Source organism: Neomonachus schauinslandi, chromosome 3 (assembly GCF_002201575.2).
Source record: "Neomonachus schauinslandi chromosome 3, ASM220157v2, whole genome shotgun sequence".
Lineage (NCBI taxonomy): Eukaryota > Metazoa > Chordata > Mammalia > Carnivora > Phocidae > Neomonachus > Neomonachus schauinslandi.
This window is the reverse complement of record NC_058405.1, coordinates 15131947-15153781: the sequence shown is the minus strand read 5'-3', so window position 1 is coordinate 15153781 and position 21835 is coordinate 15131947. Positions and strand designations below refer to the sequence as shown.

General features: G+C 48.9%; 1 protein-coding gene across 3 annotated transcripts in view; it reads right to left on the bottom strand.

The window, feature by feature from the left end:
* ABCC4 (ATP binding cassette subfamily C member 4) overlaps positions 1–21529 on the bottom strand; it is a 239879-nt gene extending 218350 nt beyond the window's left edge. For all 3 annotated transcript variants that reach the window (XM_021695986.1, XM_021695985.1, XM_021695987.1), the window contains exon 1: positions 21456–21529. In XM_021695986.1, coding sequence (XP_021551661.1) covers positions 21456–21529 — 74 coding nt within the window. The remainder of the gene's footprint in view (positions 1–21455) is intronic.
* Between the last annotated feature and the right edge of the window lie 306 nt (positions 21530–21835).

The following is a 21835-nucleotide window of genomic DNA, read 5'->3' as shown; positions in this document are numbered from 1 at the left end:
GAGCACCTGGGCTTCACCAGGCCACCATGAAGAAAGCAGGATTCAAGTCAGGGGCACCTCGGTCCTCCCTCACTGGTTAAGGGGCTCGCTCGAGAAAACAGCCAACATGCTCAGGAAACCCAATAGTAAATCATGCTGGGAGACCATCAGCCTCGCTGGGAATCATAATTACGACAATTTGAAGGTACTACGCCAGACCTAATTTATATACATATGTGTATATACATAAATTGTGTGTGTGTGTGTATGTATATATATATATATATATATATATATAAAAGGGGTTTTTTTTCATTCCAATATTGGCTGGGCTATGAGTTAACCGACACACTGACAAGATTGTAAGACTCAAAACTGATCCAGTTTTTCTCTAGAACAACTCAGGAAGGGGCACCTGGGTGGCTCAGTCGGTTAAGCGTCCAACTCTTGGTTTCAGCTGAGGTCATGATCTCCGGGTCGTGGGGTCGGGCTCCACACTCAGCGTGGAATCTGCTTGAGATTCTCTCCCTCTGCCCCTCCCACCATTCGCGTACATGCATGTGGGGTCTCTCAAATAAAATAATAAAATCTAAAAAAAGAAAAACCAACAACAACAACTCAGAAATACATAATTAAACCTACAAATCCAGAGTATCCTTTGCCTCGAAAATTTACCTTTTTAGAAACTTACTCCACAGAACCAAGCTTTAAATCTTGTAAGAGAAGGTCATCAAAAAAAAAAAAAAAGAGGTGGGGGGGGCCACCATTTTCTCTTCCCAATGCCAAGGCCGGTGCCTGGGGCAGAGAAGGTGCTAGTTATGTATTTTTGAGAAGAATGATTATATGGTTCAGAATTAAAGAATCCAAAGAATTTGGTGATTATATTCAAAATCCTACTTTAAAAAGTATCCAAGTTGCAAATGCCCAAAAACGGATAAATGGCTAAAATACATTAACATGATGGAACATCTTAGAGCTATTTTAAAAGACAAACTTAGGACCTGTGTTACTAAAAAGGTGTGTTTATATTAAACACGGCATTTTAGGATGCCTGGGTGGCTCAGCAGTTTAAGCGTCTGCCTTCGGCTCAGGTCATGATCCCAGGGTCCTGGGATCCAGCCCCACATCGGGCTCCCTGCTCAGCAGGGAGCCTGCTTCTTCCTCTCCCTCTGCCTGCCACTCCCCCTGCTTGTGCTCTCTCTCTCTGTCAAATAAATAAAATATTTTAAAAAATAAACACTGCATTTTAAAAACAGATTGTGAAACCACTGGAGTATGCACACATTAAAAATATGACAAAGCAGGGATGCCTGGCTGACTCAGCTGGTAGAGCATGGAACACTGATCTTGGGATTGTGAGTTCGAGCCCCACACTGGTTATAGAGATTACTTTTTTTTTTTTTTAAGATTTAATTTTATTTATTTGTCAGAGAGAGAGCGCCCGCGTACAAGCAAGGGAGGCATCAGGCAGGGGGAGAAGCGGGCTCCCCGCTGAGCAAGGAGCCCGATGTGGGACTCGATCCCAGAACCCTGGGATCATGACCTGAGCCAAAGGCAGACACTTAACCAACTGAGCCCCCCAGGTGCCCCAGAAGCTGGCAAAATCTTATTCTAGAACTTGGGTGGTAGTTACAAGGGGGGTAACTTTTAACAATTCTCTAATCTATGTCTTTATTTTGTATAATATTCTGTGCCTGTTTTATAAAATAAGGGTTAAAAGCTGTGGTGTTAAGTGAGAAGTATAAGGGACAAGTGTAAGTTATATATAATCATATATTGACCATTTCCTAGAAATACTTGTGAAAAGCACATAACAAATGTATATAGTGACCTAATAACAAAAGTAGATTTTGCTACCCTCCCTTAAGGGGGGGGGAAATATCTGCATTAGGCTGCTAGGACTGCTGTAACAAAATACCACAGACAAGATAGTTTAAACAACAGAAACTTACTTTCTCACAGTTCTGGAGGCTAGAGGTCCAAGATCAAGGTGTTGGTAGGGTTAGTTTCCTCCGAGGCCTCTCTCCTCAGCTTGCCGAGGGCCACCTCCTGTGTTCTCACATGGCTTTTCCTCAGTAAGCATACCCCCCTGGTCTATCTACGTGTGTGCAAATGTTCTCTTCTAAGGACACCGTCAGACTGGATTAGAGCCCATCCTCATGTCTTCATTTCAATCACCTCTTTAAAAGCCCTAACTCCAAATACAGCAGGTACTGAGCAATGGGGTTCCAATGAGTTTTAGAGACACACAATTCAGCCAGTAACACTATTGTTCACCCTCAGACTTAACCAAAAAAAAACAAAAGAACAAATGGACACCAACATGCAGGACTAGGAAGAACAGAGTTGAGGCAAGACTGGCCATGAGCTAAAAACTGCTGACACTCCTAGATGGGTACTCAGGGCTCATTATACTGCTCCCTCTATCACTGGTCATTACCCATCATAAAAGGGAAGGAGGGATAGAAGAGGGAGGAATAGAAACAGGAGGAAAACCCACATTTGTGTAGGTTTTAGAGGTTGGGTATTTTCTCCATAAAAGTGAGTCATCCAACAATTAAATAGGTGTCATTTATGGTTAAGAACAAAATTTTTTTTTCTCTAATCAGCAGTAAATATACTTTTTAAAAAATTTAATTAGGGGTGGCTGAGTCAATTCAGCATCGGAGTCTTGGTTTCGGTTCAGGTCATGATCTCAGGGTTGTGGGATGCAGCCCCAAGGTGGGCTCCACGCTCAGTGGGGAGTCGGCTTGAGATTCTCACTCTCCCTCTGCCCCTCCCCACCCTCATGTGCGTGCACCTGCTCTAAAAAAAAATAATAATTCATTAGTCAATTAATATGGTGATTTAAGGAAAAGCACTAGAAAAGGAGCAATGGAAGGAAAGATGAGCATCTATTGACCACTGAACCACACCCACAGCTTAACTCACCTGATTCCACTCCTTGGCCCATTTGTGAGTCTGACGCTCCCTCATCCCCTTATCCCAGGCACAGGATTTGCCTCTATTTCCTGGCCACCCCCTTACAGTCAGGTGAGACCATGTGGCACAGGAGAGCAAGGGATGCCTGTCACTCACAGGTAGGGCTCAGGCCTTCAAACCATGTGCACACCTCTCCACACTCTCCCTCTTCCCACCCTCCCAACCTGGATGAGGTAGCAATCCAGCTTCAACCAACAGGAGCCTGGCCTAGGTCCTTGCATACACATCACCTGGGACCTGTTAAAATGCAAATTCAGATTCACCAAGTCTGGGGCAGGGCCTGAGACTCTGCACTTCTCCCAGGCCCCGGGTGGTGGCCAGGGGCCTGGTCTACAGACCACACTTCCAAGTAGCAAGGCTCTAGGCAGAGCCTCCCACCAGGGAGGTTCTCCGGACGCCTCAGACACAGTGATCAAATGAGCAGTGGAAGACGCAGCAGGAAGACCCAACCAGAAATAGCCAGCAGACCTGCCGCTCTTGGCCCGTATCACAGGTCAACTCAGACCTATGAGTAACTCCAGTCTCCAAGGACAGCTCACGAATGTATGCCGCGACAGCTGCAGACAGATGACATTAGTGTATGCAATGTGATAGGGACTGGCTGGCTTCTATCAACAACAGAATCTGCCACCCTGAGTCAGAGGACAGAGCTGTCAACAGTGGGATCTGTAAAGGCAGTCACGGCCACTGCACGGAAGCCTCGGCGGCTGGCCTCGGGGGAGAGGACAAGGTCACGCAGCCTCCACCAGCCACATTGCTCTTGCACAGACAGAAGCCCACAGGGAGGCTGTTTACTCCCGGAAGTCACCGCGGTGATCAACAGAGGGTCTGTCTATAAAGCCTCGGCAAATATTTGTATCACCTTATCCCTCGGCATCCTAGCAGTCCGGTGTTTATAAAACCTGCACGCAAATATCACCGTGCTTGTCCAAAATTTGCAGGGAGCTGACGAGAACTTGGCAGTAACCCCCACGGACACTCTGAGATACTCTGGTTTGCAGTGGGACCTTCTCAGGTTTGATTTCAAGCTTAGTTAACTTTAGGTTCCTTCTCTATCTATGTAACAGACAGCTGACCTAAGAGAGGCAGAGCGCACGGCTGGCTCTCCCATGAACCTGTAGGAGGGGAACAGGATTCCCTCTGCCCTCAATCACCATCAGTCAAAAGCCTGGAAAACAGGCTGCACAGCCAGGAAGCTCCCACCCACCCAAAAGCTAAGCTCTGCCCACTCCGAAAGAGCCATGTGAATCTCAACTGCCGAGAAATCTAGCTTACCGACTCCTCAAGGAGTGCAGGCTGGTTAACCTCAGGTACACAGCTGAGGTAACTTCCTTGGGGGAAATGCTCTTAGGGTTCAGCTGAGAATGACGTTAGCAGGGCACTGCAGGTATTTGCAGTGAAATGCACTTACCATGCTTTCCACGTTCATGCACCCTAGACTGACCTTTCACAGGCAGGGAAAACAGTGCTTCCCAGCCTAGCCTCTCTTGAAATTACCACGGATTTCATAAGCAAACATGAGCTCTAGAGCAGTCCCCTCTACTCTGAGTGGTCAAGAAGCCCCACGGGGTCATAGGTGGTTTCTACCTTTTTCTGTTTCTTCCAAAGCACCTGGTATAATGAAAAGTGTATGCTAGGCAAACCTAAACGCCTTCTAGGGGTGCCTGGGTGGCTCAGTCGGTCAAGCGTCTGCCTTTGGCTTGGATCAAGTCCCGCCATCCTGTGTCAGGCTCCCTGCTCAGCGGGGAGCCTGCTTCTCCCTCTCCCTCTGCCCCTCCCCTCTGCTTGTATGCTCGCTCACTCTCTCAAAATCTTAAAAAAAAAACAAAACCCTAAACACCTGCTACTTCACACAGAAATAACACACATACACCAAATGTGTCACCTCATTTATTTTATGTCTTCAAGGCAGACAAGAAAAACACATATTTAGCCCAAAAAGTTCAGGAAGAAGCATCTACTGCAATCAGTTTTTTCTCTAACTCAAGAGCAATTTATTTGAAACAAGTTCCCTCATTTGGAATCTCCCCAAAACTTCCAAACCTTTTTTTTTTTCCTGAAGTCTCCAAACACCGCGTGGTGTTACGGCTTTTAGACATTTTCTTTTCCTGGTGATTCTTTCAGCTTGATGATCTCTGGCCTCCTGCCAGGTAGGAGTAAATTTCAGAGGCAGCCCCACCCTGCCTGGCCAGCATGGCTCAGGTGTGAAGTCCTGAATCACATCCCCCATTATCGCTTCCTTTTGTGTCTGCTCCCCTCCCTCCGGGTCATGACTCTTCAGGCCCACCTATCAGACAAAGTCCTGCCTTCAATTCCCCAGAGAAGATCACCGAAAATACAAAAAGTTAAAATTAAAGGCAACACATCCACAGGGCTAGTATTTGGTGCGTGCACATCCTTCTATTCCACGGAGGATATTCCACGGAGTCAGCAAGGACCTAAGACTCTGGTTTAGCACCAACGGGCCCTCTCGCTCTCTCGATGCCTCTTCCAGATGACTCCAGGATTTTTTTTTTCTTTCAGATTTTTTATTTGAGAAAGAGAGTGATTGCAGGGGGAGGGGCAGAAGGGGGAGGAAGAATGAGAGAGAGAATCTCAAACAGACTCCACACTGAGTGAAAGTCTGTCCCGGGGTTCGATCTCACGACCCCCTGAGCCAAAACCAAGGTTCGGACGTTTTACCGACTGAGCCATCCAGGCGCCCCTGGGTTTTCTTAACAAGCCTGCTTCGGCTATTATTTCTGTCCAAGCTCCCTTCTCTGATGAGCCATCAGATTTCTCTCTAGATCATCATACAACAGAGCAATTAACATTTAAGGCCCCACTAGAACACTCTGACGGGAGACTTCAGCCCCTTGCCTGCTTGCCGTACAATCCAATTTTTTTTTTCCCAAATGGTGTGAGGTGTGAAGGGGAAAGACAGGTGGTTGCACAGCTATGATTTTACTTCAAGTAAACACAATAACAATTAAAGTAGTTGAGCCTAGTTTTTCATTTAATTTTTATCATGTCACCACCCTAGATTCTTAGGCGAAAAGGCACAGGGTTAACAAGCACTGATTTGACTTCACATTTCTGGTAATTATCCACGAGTTAATAACAGAGGCTGCTTAAAGTCCACAAACAAAACTTAGAAGGTTCTCACAGCCCGGAGGCAAAAGTGAAGGGGTGATGGAAAAACCCCCAGGGCTCCTGCTGGCTCTGAACTTGAAACAGCTCTTCCGCACCAAACCAACCCTTCCTCACCAAACCAACCCTTCCTCAGGACCATCCTTCCACCTCTCTTCTAGGCAACCATTTGTTCCGAGCTCTCAGCAAGGACTCCAGACCTGGAATATGGAATTTGTCGGCCACATTCTGACAAGCAAAAGCAATGGTACCAGAAAATAGAAGACCGGAGTACCATGTTTTATACACAATACAGAGAACAGCTGTCCCAAACGATAACACCAATTTAAAATGTAAGAACCTCTCCGCCCATTATTCAGAGTTAAGGGGAGAAAGCTAATTATAAATCATATACTTTTCTCTTTGGGCAATACTATGTCAATGGATTTTCGGAGAATTCCAGCTAAACCAGTTCATTCTTTAAAGCATTAGGTCAATTACAAACATACCAACCCTAGCTGCATATTCAGAAAGAACAAAAACATCCTTTGAAAAGCCTCTGTACGTGGTCTTTTAAAGGGCTTATTCAGTAGGAAGTGAAAGAAGGAAAGCTCCATAGGGAATCTCAGGACACACTAAAATAGCTTTCTTAATTATCTTAGGATCTTCTCCCACTCACTTTGAAAAACGTTTCCTATAACCACAAAAACTCAGAAGTGGAGGGGGAAAAAAAGCAACAGCAAACACAAATGGGTTTAGCATAGAATGCAGGGAATCCCATGTAGACATACTCTGCAGATGGGCTGTCACCCCTGGCTTCCATCTCCAGGCCTATACCAACCCCAGCAATCCGGATGCCGTTTCCAGGCAAATCCGATTCCCTCTCGCAAGGCTCTCTATTCCTCATCCCTTCCATGAAGGTCGCCTGAACATCAGAAGGAAGGGGAGATGGAGGGAAGACGGACCACCCCCCTCACACACACCAGTGAGGACCCAACTGTATAACCTAAGAGCAGAGGAGTCGCTACCCCCTCTTTCTCCCTCCAAAGAGGCCAGAGCCAAATGGCATCTTCCTTCCTCATCCCCATGGAAGCAGCCCTCAAATGCTCTCAAAGCACAGAATGTGTATATGCCTTTATTAAAAATTTTTTAAAAAGATACAACCCACAACTCACTTTTTTTTTTAAGATTTTATTTATCTGATAGAGAGCAAGCAAGCACAAGCAGGGGAGAGGGGCAGAGGGAGAAGCAGACTCGCAGCTGATCAGGGAGCCCAATGCGCGGCTTGATCCCAGGACCCTGGGATCATGACCTGAACTGAAGGCAGAGGCTTAACCGACTGAGCCACCCAGGCATCCCTCACTGTTTTTTTTTTCTTTTTAACCAGAAATCTCAACAACAGGACTGTAGTAAACAGGAATTTTAACATTCACTAATTCAAATGAGGTCTTAAGTGCTGGTCCACCATGTGACAAGCACTTTCCTAGATTGTCACCCACAAATGGCATCTTCTATGGAGCTCAGTCAGGAAGGAAAGCAGGGGACAACCACACTAAGACAGGTCCAGAACAATGACAATGATCAGATAGAAAATGAAACAGAGATGTGGCTGAGGACGGGAGCGGTTACTCTAGCTGGGGTTGAGGCTCTCAGAGGAGGCCAGGTGTGGACCAAAAGCCAGGTCAGCCTGAGAACAGCAACTGAAAAGCCCTAAGGTCCAAAGCACTTACAGAAAAATCCTGAAATACTAAGCATTTGCCTCTAATTGAGCAGAGATAATAAAAGAATGTCCTGGGGCGCCTGGGTGGCTCAGTCGTTAAGCGTCTGCCTTCGGCTCAGGTCATGGTCCCGGAGTCCTGGGATCGAGCCCCGCGTCGGGCTCCCTGCTCGGCGGGAAGCCTGCTTCTCCCTCTCCCCCTCCCCCGGCTTGTGTTCCTCTCTCGCTGCGTCTCTCGCTGCTCTGTCAAATAAATAAAATCTTAAAAAATAAATAAATAAATAAATAAAAGAATGTCCTATAGAAGGGAGTGAATCAGGGAATCTGGGGAGAGGTAGCTGGGCTTCAGGACTTCTCCCATCCACCCAGAGTTACTACTAGCATGTTCAACTGACAAATACAGAAACTGGCTGGGACTGGATCTGGCCCAAGGGCACACACTGTTAGTTCATCAGCCAGGACAGTTCCCACAGGACTGCCGATGTGCCGCTTCGCAGTCTCCACCAGCTCAGCAGACCCCAAGTGCTGGGCCCCACGCAGGGCCGCTCAGAGGCCTCGGCCCACCCAAAACTCTGGGACCAGGCAATCGGCTAAGCCCGCCAGGCTGCGGTGAAGGCCCGCGTCATCTCGGGGGGACTTCCAACCTCTCCCCCTTCCCCAGCACTTCCCTGGTTCCCAGACTACTCACCACCGCCCCCTGGCCATGGCTCCCTGTCCAGCTCGCTCTGCCTCGCACGGCGAAGCTAAATGCTGGACTACAATGGCCTTCACTGGCTGGACTCACACACATCCCAGGACACCCCTCCGGCCCCACAAACCGGACCACCCGTGAGATACCCCCGTCCACGCTCCCATCGCCCGGTGGGACCCTCCAGGGCCGCACGCCCTCCCTGGAGCTTTCACAGCCCGCCTTCTTGCCGACAAAGCACAGGCTGCAGGTGGTTTTCCCAGGTGGGGATGGATCATAGGTTTTCACTAGCCATTACTCCTGGTCCAAGTGTAGCAAACATTGGCATCACCCTGACCACATTTCCTGCCCAAGTTCCATGGCGGGCTGAGGGGGTATAGTTTGTGGAATATGAACTTCAGCTCACTTAGAGCGGTATTATTTATCATCCAACCTAACACACTCCTAGGAGTAAAACGAGGTGCTGTTAATCATTACAGTGTGAGAAGGGGTGTAAACCAGGCCTGTCCTGAGCAAACCAAGAGTTAGAATCACATGGCACAGATGAAAAGAAAAATTAAAAACAATGAGACTGGCAACAGCTCTATGACCTCAGGCAATCAAAAAAAAATTTTATGACCAATTTTTTTTTTTTAAGATTTTATTTATTTGACAGAGAGAGACATAGCGAGAGAGGTAACACAAGCAGAGGGACTGGTAGAGGGAGAAGCAGGCTTCCCACGGAGCAGGGAGCCCGATGTGGGGCTCGATTCCAGGACCCTGGGATCATGACCTGAGGCGAAGGCAGACACTTAACAACTGAGCTACCCAGGCGCCCCTGACTTATTTATTTTAGAGAGAGAGAGAGCACAAGTGGGAGGGGCAGAGGGAGAGGGAGAAAGACTCTCAAGCAGATTCCCCCACTGAGCAAGGAACCCAAGGCGAGGCTCAATCTCATGATCCTGAGATCACGACCTGAATCAAAACCAAGAGTTGGACGCTTAACCCACTGCGCCACCCAGGCAGCCCTCAAAAATTTTATTCTTAATCTGATTTCCTTTCAAATCAAGGTAGGATTTCTTTTCCTTTAGTGGGGGGAGAGGGGTAGGAGGAAGGCTACCATACCAAACCATTTCCTTCTGAAATAAAAAGATGCAAGAACAACACTGAGAATGGTGGCCTATCAGAAGACCCAGATATAGGGGTGCCTGCGTAGCTCAGTGGGTTAAGCATCGGACTTTGATTTCAGCTCAGGTCATGCTCTCAGGATCATGGGATCAAGCCCCACGTCAGGCTCAGCAGTCTGTTTGAGATTCTCTTTCTCTCCCTCTGCATCCACCCACCCACACCCACACCCTCTCTCTCTCTCTCTCACTCTCTCTCAAATAAATAAATAAATAAATATTCAAAAAAAAAAAAGGGAAGGGGTGCCTGGGTGGCTCAGTCGGTTGGGCACCTGCCTTCCGCTCAGGTCTTGATCCCAGGGTCCTGGGATCGAGCCCTGAGTCAGGCTCCCCACTCAGCAGGGAGTCTGCTTCTCCCTCTCCCTCTGCCCCTCTACCTGTTTGTGTTCTCTCTCTCAAATAAAATATTTTTTAAAAATGGGGAACCCAGATATAAAGAACAGAAACCCTTCTCTCTACAATCTAACCTAAGACTAAAATCTATCAGGAGCCAGGGGTCACTTCAGAAATTAAGACTGGGCCTGAACACGGATGCCAGATAGCTAAACCTACGGAAAAGAAGTCCTCTGCAACGCAGTAGGCTTCTGGAGGTGCACCTCTTTAGGGATTGGAGGAGGGGAAAGAACTTCTGCACAAACTAAAACACAATGTAGTCTAATCAGCACCACCTGTTCCAGGAAGCCTTTCCCGGATCACACCAGCTCCTCAGGCATGGAACTCTCCCTCCTCTGCACATGACTTCCCATATTTGAAGCTGGGAATCAAACAGCCCCATACCCTCCATTTAGTAATGCTTTGGGCAAAAAACATATCCTCTGCACCTCAGTCTCCTCAGCTGGAGGCAAAGCGTCTACAAACATTATCAAGGTTATGGTAGCACCCCTACCTCCTGTGATAGGAATTTACATAATAAGCAGAAAACTGTTCGTGAAAGTCCTGGAGCGATCAGAATGGCTGTGCCCAAGGTGAAGGGGGCCACTGCCCGGAGGGAAGGGCACGGAGAGAGGAAGATGGAGGGGAGGGGGCAAAGCCCAGCCAATACTCAACCCCTATCTTCACAAATCCCCAAGCCCCATCGCAGACAGATTTTTGTGGAAACCAAGGAACGGGGCTGACTTGGCGGGGAGGGCGGGGCAGAGAAGGTTCAAGAGAACATAGCAGGTGGGAGCACGGGCCAGGAGGAAGTGAGCGCAGCACCGGCAGGAAGTGTGGAATGGGACCTCCAGCCACCAGCGGCTCCCCAGGAGCCACAGGGAGGAGCCGCGGCCGCCGGCTTCCTGCCCGGGGACCACCGCCACGGGAGAACACGCGAGCCTCACCCGTGCTTACGTCCCGTCGGCCGTCTTTCCGTCCGTCCGTCCCCCCCCCACCCCGTCCCCTGGGGCGCGGCACGGTCGGCCCTTCCACACACGGGGTGCCGCGCATCGGTGTTCACGGTCACCTCTTCCTTGAAATTCCTGCCAGGAGTTCGCTGTGAGAGGGAGGAAAGCGCTAATGGCTTTGAACCCGACCTTCTGTCTGTGTGAGCCAGGGCCGGCTTATTTCAACCTGCCTCTGGTTCACGTCAAGTTTGCCCGTCGGGGTTCAATCCAGCTGCCACAGCCCTCACCCCCCTCACACACCACCCTCCCCACAGCCTGACCCATGAAGGAGTAGCTATCTACTCACTTTGTTCTGCCCTCAATGGAAACGCCAATTCCCAGAAATCAAAGGCGATGAATTCCCTTCTCAAGTGTGTGTGAGTCGGCGGCTCTGTGGGATTCCTTCCTGCTGCACCTCATCCTTCCTGGAAGCCTTTCTTAGAAACTGCGCCTCCCGCTTACAGGAAAGGAATCCCTCCCTCCCGAGGAACTGTGTGGATGAAGCAGCCTTGAGGAATTTCCCTTCAAGACTTCAACTTACTTTCCGAGCGGCCCCTAGCAGAGATGACCAAAATCCACGCGACAAAGAGAAAGAGACAGACAGAGACAGAGAGGAGGGAGGAAGGGGACCCTAATTTGGCTTACTCAGAGGGACGAATTCTCTTTAAAAGATCTGTTTCAAGGAAAAAACAGGACTACGTTACATGCAAAAAGGGAAAAGCAAAGAGGATTCTGAGTATGCCTGAGAACAGAGTCGTCTCTTTTTCAGCTATTAATACTTGATACACTAAGGACTTGCATGGGGCTTTTCACAAAAGCAAGATAATTTGGTTAAATTTACATGCAGATGTAAAAGAGAAAGTTCAGAGCACGAGTCTCAGTTACCTCACCGCCTTAAAGAACATAACCTACACCTGACGGTCCTTCACCCAAGATGCGCAAACCTGGTTCCAGGGAACGAACACCATCAGGGGTGATCTCATTTCAAGAGCAAGAATGATACTTGAACACCCAGCCTGCCTGTCCAGGGACAGAGCTCATTCTGCTCCTGAGTCAAGTACTCTGAAGGGTTTTTAAGGGCACTGCCTCTGAGTCTGAAAAGTTTGGGGGATTTTTACCTGAATTCGACTCAAAATTTAAGAGGCAGCAGGTCAACAGAAGGCTAAGGTCGTGAGGTCAAAGTCCCCAGTGAGTTCAGTGTAATAGAGAAGCAAAGACCACAATACAAAGCAGCTCTGATCAGTGACACAGTGGCATCACTCCAACCAAGACCTCCACGGGACATGCGGGGAGCCTCAGGCGGCGGGGACTACATAGCGAAGTACCACAGACAGGGCGACTTAACAAAAATTGAGCCTCTCCTCGGTTCTGCAGGGATGGAGTCCAAGATCAAGGCATCAGCACCATTAATAGAAAGAAAGTAGGTGCCAAAAGCTGACTTGGGTGGTTTCGGCCTGTTGCTCTGCTGTGGAACTGTTTTCTAGAAGACTTTTGGATAATGTAGCTACCACCACCTTATAATTTCCCAAGTGCTTCCACAGACAGTGGACCCGTTCTGAGTATAAATTACATTCCCCTTCGTTGCTTTCTTTTTTTTTAACAAATCTTAATTTCTGTAGCAGTTACTAACCGTTCACTTCTCCATTAGAGATGGATATTACACACCACACCACTTCCACACTCCCTCCCTGCTGACTTGCCTTGCTTCACTGCAAGTGGGGAAGAAAAGTAAGTGTATAGCATTTTATTCACTTACTATACTTAAAACATAAGTTTTATTTTTTTTTTTTTAAAGATTTTATTTATTTATTTGACAGAGAGAAACACAGTGAGAGAGGGAACACAAGCAGGGGGAGTGGGAGAGGGAGAAGCAGGCTTCCCGCGGAGCAGGGAGCCCGATGCGGGGCTCGATCCCAGGACTCTGGGATCATGACCTGAGCCGAAGGCAGACGCTTAACTGACTGAGCCACCCAGGCACCCCAAAACATAAGTTTTAGAATACATCAAGATTGGGGCGCCTGGGTGGCTCAGTCACTTAAGCGTCTGCCTTCGGCTTCAGGTCATGATCCCAGGGTCCTGATATCGAGCCCCGCATCCAGCTCCTTGCTCGGCAGGCAGTCTGCTTCTCCCTCTCCCTCTGCCTGCTGCTCCCCCCCTCCCCCCCCCCTGCTGCCACACTTGAGCCCTCGGTCTCTATCAAATAAATAAATAAAATCTTAAAAAAAAAAAAATACACCAAGATTAAGTTTAATTTTCCCAACTTGTAGAAGAGGATATTGAAGCCCAAAATGATTATGTGTCTTGGCTAAGGTCACACTAGTAAGTGCAGATCATGGACTAGCACCCGGATCCTCTGGCTCCAGTCTGATGCCCTCTCCTGTGAAACTTAATAAAGGAAAACTCATTTAAAATGGAGTCAGGAAGGGTGCCTGGGTGGCTCAGTTGTTAAGCGTCTAACTTCAGCTCAGGTCATGATCTCAGGGTCCTGGGATAGGGCCCCACCTTGGGCGGGGAGTCTGCCTGTCCCTCTCCCTCTGCCGCTCCTCCACCGCTTAGGGGTGTGGGTGTGTGTGTGTGCGCACCTGCACGTGCCCGTGCACATTCTCTCTCCTCTCAAAATCTTTAAAATAAATAAAAATAAAAAATAAAATGGAGTCAGGAGGCCAGAGGGGGAGCTCTCACACCCCACCATTCACCTTGCGGCTCCAACAAAAAGAAGCCTATATTTGACCTTCCCAGCAGGAGGAAGGAAGATTTTCTCCTGGTTTGACAACACCACCCCCCCCACCCCCCACCCCCCGCCAAGAGACAGGCATAACTCAGCCGAGGAGAAGGAGCTACACTTCTGACTCAGTTTACTCCAATGAACTTTCTGCTTATAGCAGCCCCCTTTCCTCTTTAAAAGAGGGTTCCTGGGGCACCTGGGTGGCTCAGTTAAGCGGCTGCCTCCATCTCAGGTCATGATCCCAGCGTTCTAGGATCGAGACCCCAAGTCGGGCTCCTTGCTGAGCAGGGAGCCTGCTTCTCCCTCTGCCTGCCACTCTCCCTGCTTGTGCTCTCTCGCTTTCTGTCAAATAAAATATTTTTTTTTTAGATTTTATTTATTTTTATTTATTTGACAGAGAGAGACCCAGCGAGAGAGGAAACACAAGCATGGGGAGAGGGGGAAGCAGGCTTCCCGCTGAGCAGGGAGCCCGATGTGGGGCTCGATCCCAGGAGTCCGGGATCATGACCTGAGCCGAAGGCAGACGCTTAACGACTGAGCCACCCAGGTGCCCCTGTCAAATAAAATCTTTAAAAAAAAAAAAAGTTCCCTCTCCTTTGCTCTCCATACTAGCCTACAGTTCTGCTATAGCTTGGATGTCCCAGATTGCAATTTTTGCTGTTCCCAAATAAACTCATTCTAGCTGGTAAAATAAATGACAGTTTTATTTTTAAGGTCAACATTCCATAATGCCCAGCTTCCTCCTGTTTAAGGTAGAGGTGTCTACATTTCCAAATTAGAAAAACTCAGATTAGGAAGACTAAACTAATAATTTACAATCACTAAGTAAGCCTACTAAGTTCAAGATGCTCAGCTGGCACCAAGATAAAGGTAAAAGACACTTGTTCCTGCCCTCAAAGAACTAACAATTTAGTTTTAAAAGTCACAAAAGAGGGGCACCTGGGTGGCTCAGTCAGTTAAGCATCTGCCTTCGGCTCAGGTCATGATCCCAGGGTCCTGGGATCGAGCCCCACGTCGGGCTCCCTGCTCAGTGGGGAGCCTGCTTCTCCCTCTTCCTCTGTGTGCACTCTCGCTCGCACGCTCTCCCTCTCTCAAATAAATAAGTAAATAAATCTTTAAAAGAAAAAAAAAAAAGGGAAAGACCCCACAAGAGCCAGCCTGTGTTCATTAACAGGAAATCATGCTAATTTCTTTCTTTGCAGGATTTCAGAATGACTGCCTGGTACATAAGGCACCTCTAGACTCCCGTAAGACAGATGACATGACCACCCCCCCAACACCTGTGGCCAAGTTCATCTGCTACCTGGCGTTCATGAGTGGATCAGAGGACAGTTCCAGGACCTGTCCTTTCTGGCATTCAGAAAGAAAACTGCAAAAGTTTTCAAAGAACTTTCAGCTGACAACAATGGGATGCTGAACTGTGACACCAACAAAATGAACTTAAACAGAGAAAAAAACAGCAGTTTGCGTGGGGATAAACCCCATGGACTGTGATGTCAGTTGACCGTGTGTCCAATGTAGCCCAACTGTATACGTTGCTCACCATACCCAAATTTCATACCTGCAAAGAGGAAAGGACCCTCATCTGCATTTTTAATGGCATCTCAGAAAATACTGCTGAAGGGGCACCTGGGTGGCTCAGTCGTTAAGCTGTCTGTCAAAATAAATAAATAAAATCTTTTTAAAAAAATCAAATAGAGGGGCGCTTGGGTGGCTCAGTTGGTTAAGCGTCTGCCTTCGGCTCAGGTCATGATCCCAGGGGTCCTGGGATCAAGTCCCACGTCGGGCTCCCTGCTCCGCGGGAAGCCTGCTTCTCCCTCTCCCACTCCCCCTGCTTGTGTTCCCTCTCTCACTGTGTATCCCTCTGCCAAATAAATAAAATCTTTAAAAAAAAAAGAAAAAGAAAATACTGCGGAAATAGGTAAACACAAGTTTGTTTTGTTTTGTTTTAAAGATTTTATTTATTTGAGGGGCACCTGGGTGACTCGGTTGAGCGGCTGACTTCGGCTCAGGTCATGATCCTGGAGTCCCAGGATGGAGCCCCGCATCGGGCTCCCTGCTCAGGGAAGCCGGGGAATCGGCTTCTCCCTCTGACCCTCCCCCATCTCATGCTCTCTCTCTCATTCTCTCTCAAATAAATAAATAAATAATATTTAAAAAAAAAAAAAGATTTTATTTGAGAGAGACAGCAAGGGGAGGGGGGGAGGGAGAAGCACACTCCCCAATAAGCAGGGAACCCGAAGAGGGGCTCAGTCCCAGAACCCTGAGATCATGACCTGAGGCGAAGGCAAACACTTAACCACCAACTGAGCCACCCAGGCGCCCCGGTAAACATGAGTTTTAACTTCTAAAAAAAATTAATCTTACCCTCTAACTTACATTTTTAGTTATCTCACAGTATGTACATAATATAAAGAGATCTTAGAAGGATTAATCTTTAAATGGATCAATCTTTGGGGTCCCTGTCTGGCTCAGTCAGTAGAGCATGTGACTGTTGATCTTGGGAGTTGTGGTTCAAGCCCCACGTTGGGTGTAGAGATTACTTTAAAATATTTAAAAACTAAAAATAGGGTACCTGCTCCCCCTGCTTGTGCACAATTCGTCAGCACAGAAACATAAAAAATATTTGCAGGGGCTTAGAGTTCACACAGAGAAGAAACCCACAGAGACATTCTCATGGTAAGAGACAGGGTTTCCTGGCCCCACTGAGAAGTGACAGGCAAGATTTAGGATAAAGGTTCACAGGGTGCATGACATCGCTGGGCTCCACATCCCACAGAGCAGGCACAGCCTGGGAGATACACAGGGAGGGCGGGGGCGGGGGGGGCTCCCCTGGAGAACTCAGAAAGGCAAATTATCTACTTGACACAGCTGAATGCACACTAGTTAACCCCCGCTCACACTGAGCAGATGCAGAAGAACTGTAAGGATAAAAACAAACAAAAAAATCAAATAGAGGGGCGCCCGGGTGGCTCAGTCGTTAAGCATCTGCCTTCGGCTCAGGTCATGGTCCCAGGGTCCTGGGATCAAGCCCCACATCGGGCTCTCTGCTCAGCAGGAAGCCTGCTTCTCCCTCTCCCACTCCCCCTGCTTGTGTTCCCTCTCTCGTTGTGTATCTCTCTGTCAAAATAAATAAAATTTAAAAATTTAAAAATAAAATAAAATGAAACATAAATAAGTAAAACATCTCCAAAAAATAAACGGTAAAACAAAACCTCTCACTGCACTCTCGGTCACTACTTACTGAGGGCCTAATGCAGCCACCCTCTGGAAAGCAGGACAGCACTCAGCATCTGCACTCCCTCCCAACCCCAGCTCTGACAAGTCTCCAGTCTGACCCCAGGGGCAGTCTCAGCAACAGCATTGGCTTTCCAAAGTGACAGTTCACAGACTGAGCCAGCGTCAGGGGAGTGAGAACGGAGCCACTCTCCAGTGGCCTACATGCATGTGGCCATGCACTTCTCTGGGGACGGGTCCTGAGCTGCTAACTGCGGAGCGAGGGTAGACAGGTAAACGTAGAGTACATCTCCAGGGATGCTGTGCACCAGGGGACAAGACAATCTAGGGCCCAGCTGGATAAGCCTACACCACTTATTTCCAATAACAGGAAAGAGGAAGAATTATTCAATAAACCATGATGAGAAATGGGCTATTTTGGGAAAAATGCGGCTGATCTTATACCAAATACAAAAGGAAATTCTAGCTGACTTTGTATTAGAAAGAAAATGCTTATGGAGATTTAGATGATGCTGGAATCTAAAAAAGATATATTACAGAAGCAACAGGAAAAACCAGAAAGAGCTCAATGATATATAAATATAAAACCTCTGATCTAGGGGCACCTGGCTGGCTCAGTCAGTAGTGTGTGTGACTCTTGATCTTGGGGTTGTGAGTCTGAGCCCCTCATTGGATGTAGAGATTAAAAATAATTTTTAAAATCTTTTTAAAAAATTCTTTAAGGGGCACCTCTCAGTCGTTAAGCATCTGCCTTCGGCTCAGGTCATGATCCCAGGGTCCTGGGATCGAGCCCCACATCGGGCTCATTGCTCAGCGGAAAGCCTGCTTTTCCCTCTCCCACTCCCCCTGCTTGTATTCCCTCTCATGCTGTCTCCCTCTCTCTCTCTGTCAATTAAATAAATAAAATCTTTAAAAAAAAAAAGCGAAGACTGGATAAATTACAATTGTTAAATATCATGTTTTGAAGTTTTAATGCCATGAATAAATGTTAACCACAGAAAATTAAGAAGGAACCCAGATTCAAAACTATTTGGGGGGAAGAAACACACTACTTGGTTTTGTAGAAAAGATGTGTATGCATATGAGTTTTAGGGGGAAGACTAAGAAACCAAAGTATCAGCAGGTATACTTGGCTAATGGAAATAAATCATCCATGGGGTACCTAGGTGGCTAAGTTGTTAAGCGTCTGCCTTTGGCTCAGGTCATGATCTTAGGGTCCTGGGATGGAGCCCCGCATCGGGCTCCTTGCTCAGCAGGGAGTCTGCTTTTCCCTTGCCCTCTGTCCCTGCTTGTGTTCCCTCTCTCGCTGTGTCTCTGTCAAATAAATAAAATCTTTAAAAAAGAAGAAGAAATCATCCATATTCCTTTCTTTTTCTGTAGTTTTAAATTCCTTACAAAAATAGAAAAATAAGGGCGCCTGGGTGGCTCAGTCAGTTAAGCGTCTGCCTTCGGCTCAGGTCATGATCCTAGGGTCCTGGGATCAGGTCCCGCATCGGGCTCCCTGCTCAGCAGTGAGCCTGCCTCTCCCTCTCCCTCTGCCTCTCTCCCTGCTTGTGTTCCCTCTCTCACTGTCTCTCACTCTGTCAAATAAATAAATAAATGTCAAATAAATAAATAAAAATCTTTTAAAAAAATAGAAAAATATATATATTCTTTTCAAAAATCCACAACAGGGGCACCTAGCTGGCTCAGTCAGTAAAGCGTGCAACTCTTGATCTCAGGGTGGTGAGTTCAAGCACCATGTTGGGCATGGAGCCTCCTTAAAAAAGAAAACAAAAAACTGCAACAATTACCAACCACCATTATGTACAACTCCTCCTAGGCCCAAGTCCAACCTTTGCTGTGAAAACACCAAAACCCCACTAAGGCCATTGGTATAGAAGTCCATAAAGCTAGTTACTGGCATCATTTGAGTAGATAGCTACCAGTTCACAAGTTTAGAAAGCAGATGCAATTTGAGAAGAAAAGCAAATATCCAATAAGATGAAAACTCGGTTTTTCTCTGCAAGGTGAGCCTTGTCTCCAGGGAGCACTTCCTGGCGGGGCTCATTTCGACTTTCCCGCCTGCATCCAGAGGGGTACACACGGAAATCACTAAGGCGGCCTCCAACTTTCAAATCCCTAGAAATGCAGAAGATAAATAGATACAGGATGGCAATCATGGTCAACAGCTGACTTCAAAAGACCTGCCCCTTTTTTAAAACTGGAATAACAATGCCAATGGGGGCAGTGGCTTAAAGCACAAGCCAGGATCAACCTTCCATCAGAATCACCTGGAGCACAGGTTTAAACCCCACCCCCACCCCAGAGTTTCTACATAATTTACAGAACTGGTCTGGAATGGGTGAAAGAGAATCTGCATTGCTAACAAGCCCCGGGGTGACTGATGATGCTGAAGGTGTGAGTTCCATGCTTGGAGTAAAGCTGCCCTAAAGCATGGTAATAGGTTTCACGTGCACCATCTCCTCTCCCAAGAGCAATAACTTTAAGAAAGTCCAGCCTACAAGCACAAAGGTGTCTTTGGAATAGCCTTCTCTCCCCATGCATTTAAGAACAAGTGTCCCAACAGGAGCAGCTCAGTCCAGCAGCTGCAAACACAGGCTCAGGAGCCAGACTGCCTCATTGGGGACCCTGCTGTGCCGTGACACACAGCTGTGTGATCCCAGGCAATTTAACTTCTCTCCGCTTCTGTGCCATCAAGTGCAAAACAGACGTAAGAGCTCCTTCCCCTGCAGCAGGGAAGCTGGAAACGGTGCCTACCAAAGTCATCAATCAAGAGTCCTCATCTGGGCGCCTGGGTGGCTCAGTTGGTTAAGCGACTGCCTTCGGCTCAGGTCATGATCCTGGAGTCCCGGGATCGAGTCCCGCATCGGGCTCCCTGCTCGGCAGGGAGTCTGCTTCTCCTTCTGACCCTCCCCCCTCTCATGTGCTCTCTCTCAAATAAATAAATAAATAATCTTAAAAAAAAAAAAAAAGAGTCCTCATCTGCCCATTTTCATGCACACACCTTGTGAAAAATCCATAAATAGAAAGTGCTTCCAGAGTTCCTTGCACTGCCTGAAGTTACGGAGATGTTTGCCTACTTCATTATTATTTATGATAACCACACCCAAATTCCTTCTTCTACCCATACACTTCTTTCCTTGAGAAGGGCCCAAGGGCCAAGAGATGTCCCCACACACACTGAATACACCACAATCAAAACAAGCCTAAGAGAGCACTACTCTCCCCCTCGGGATCTCCTAGGCTTTCCCATAAAAAAGGTTAAATATCAGAATGTGGGAACTTTGATTAAAGCCTTAGGGTTAGTTTAGGGTCAAGAAACAAAAGATCTAATCAGCAACCAAGTGTAATTAAAGCCCACAGGTTCAGGCCCACCTAGTTCAGAGTCCCAGCTAGGACATGGAAAACCAGCCACGAGCTTCACCTCTCTGAGCCGTTTTTCACCTGTGTCTTCTCCCAGCTCAGGGACCCTCCAGTGATTTTAGGGCCATAGGACTCCTGGACAGGACCACCCGCATTAAGACCATGGATCACTTCTCTAAAAGCTAGAGTCCGGAGACGACCCCACAGGCTTCAAGGATCCCAACTCCAGAGCGGTCCTCAAAGGTGGAAATGGGAACAATTGCAAAAGGGAAAGCGGCTGTGCAAAAACATACTCCAGCTGTGGTTATGTGCGTCCCAGACAAAAGCAAAACGTGTTCAAGAACAGTGTTCCCATTCATCAAATAAAAACCACAGTGAAATGAAATCTGCCACTAGATACCAGGACACACCGTGTGAGACGCACGCGGACAAAGGGAGAGAGCGAGACATGGACACAAACACAGGGAGCCCGGTGGAGTTTGCAACTCAGAGTCACATAAGGACTAACGGGAGGGGGGGGGGAGGGGGGGGGGGGGGGGGGGCGGATGGCAATGGTCCAGGGCACTAATTAGACAAGGAAGCTGTTCAGAAGCTGCTTGCTTAGGAAGAAAAAGGTGCAGCTTTAGTTTATGAGAAGGGCGAATCCCTGAGCGGTACTGGGGAAGTCGGCTAAGGGTGGAAGGGCGGGGAGGCTCCTGCCGGTTCTCCCTCGCGGCCGTAATTCTCCCCGGACAGCCTCGGTTCTCCCTCTCCCCACCCCCTGCTCGCGCTCCAGGGGCTGCAGCTCCGGCGGATGCTGCCTGCTCCGGCTCCTCCCCCCCTCCTCCTCCCAGACACTGGAGGCTGGCGGGGCCGCTAACGCCAAGGCAGGGATCCCCCTGAGCCCCCGCCCCCAGGTCCCCGGCTCCCCTCCCCGGCCCAGCTCCCGCCGGGCCCGCGGGCCAGGGCGCCGGCGGGGACCACGCGGCCAGCGTGGGGTGGCCCCACCCACGGCGAGAAGCCGCGCCGTGCCGGTGACCAGCGCTCCCACGCCAAGACCCTCTACCCTCCAGCCCCAGAAGGCGCCGGCAGCCACAGGCAGGCGCTCGGCGGCGGCGGCGGGATGTCGCAGCTCGGGCGGGGCGCTCACCAGAAGAACACGCGCGAGCAGAGGTTCGCGTTCTGCAGCGGGTTGGGCTTCACCTCCGCGTACACTGGCAGCATCTTGCCGCCGGGGTCGCGCCGCTCCGGGAGGCGCGGGCGGGGATGCTGGAGCTCCGGCGGGCGCGCCGGTCCTCTAGGCGGGAGCCCAAGAGCCACCCGCTTCCGGGAGCAGAGCGCCGGCGGCCCGCCCCGTTCCCCCCCCACCCCGCCCCCGGGCCGCGCTGCTGCGGCTGCTGCCGCCGTCGGGAGTCGGGAGCCGGGAGCGACGCGCCGCTTGCGAGGCGGCGGGACCGGGGCGGCGGAGACCACGCGGCGGGTCCCGGCTGCAGGTGCTAGGCGAGGCCGCCGGCGGCGTTCGATGCAGGC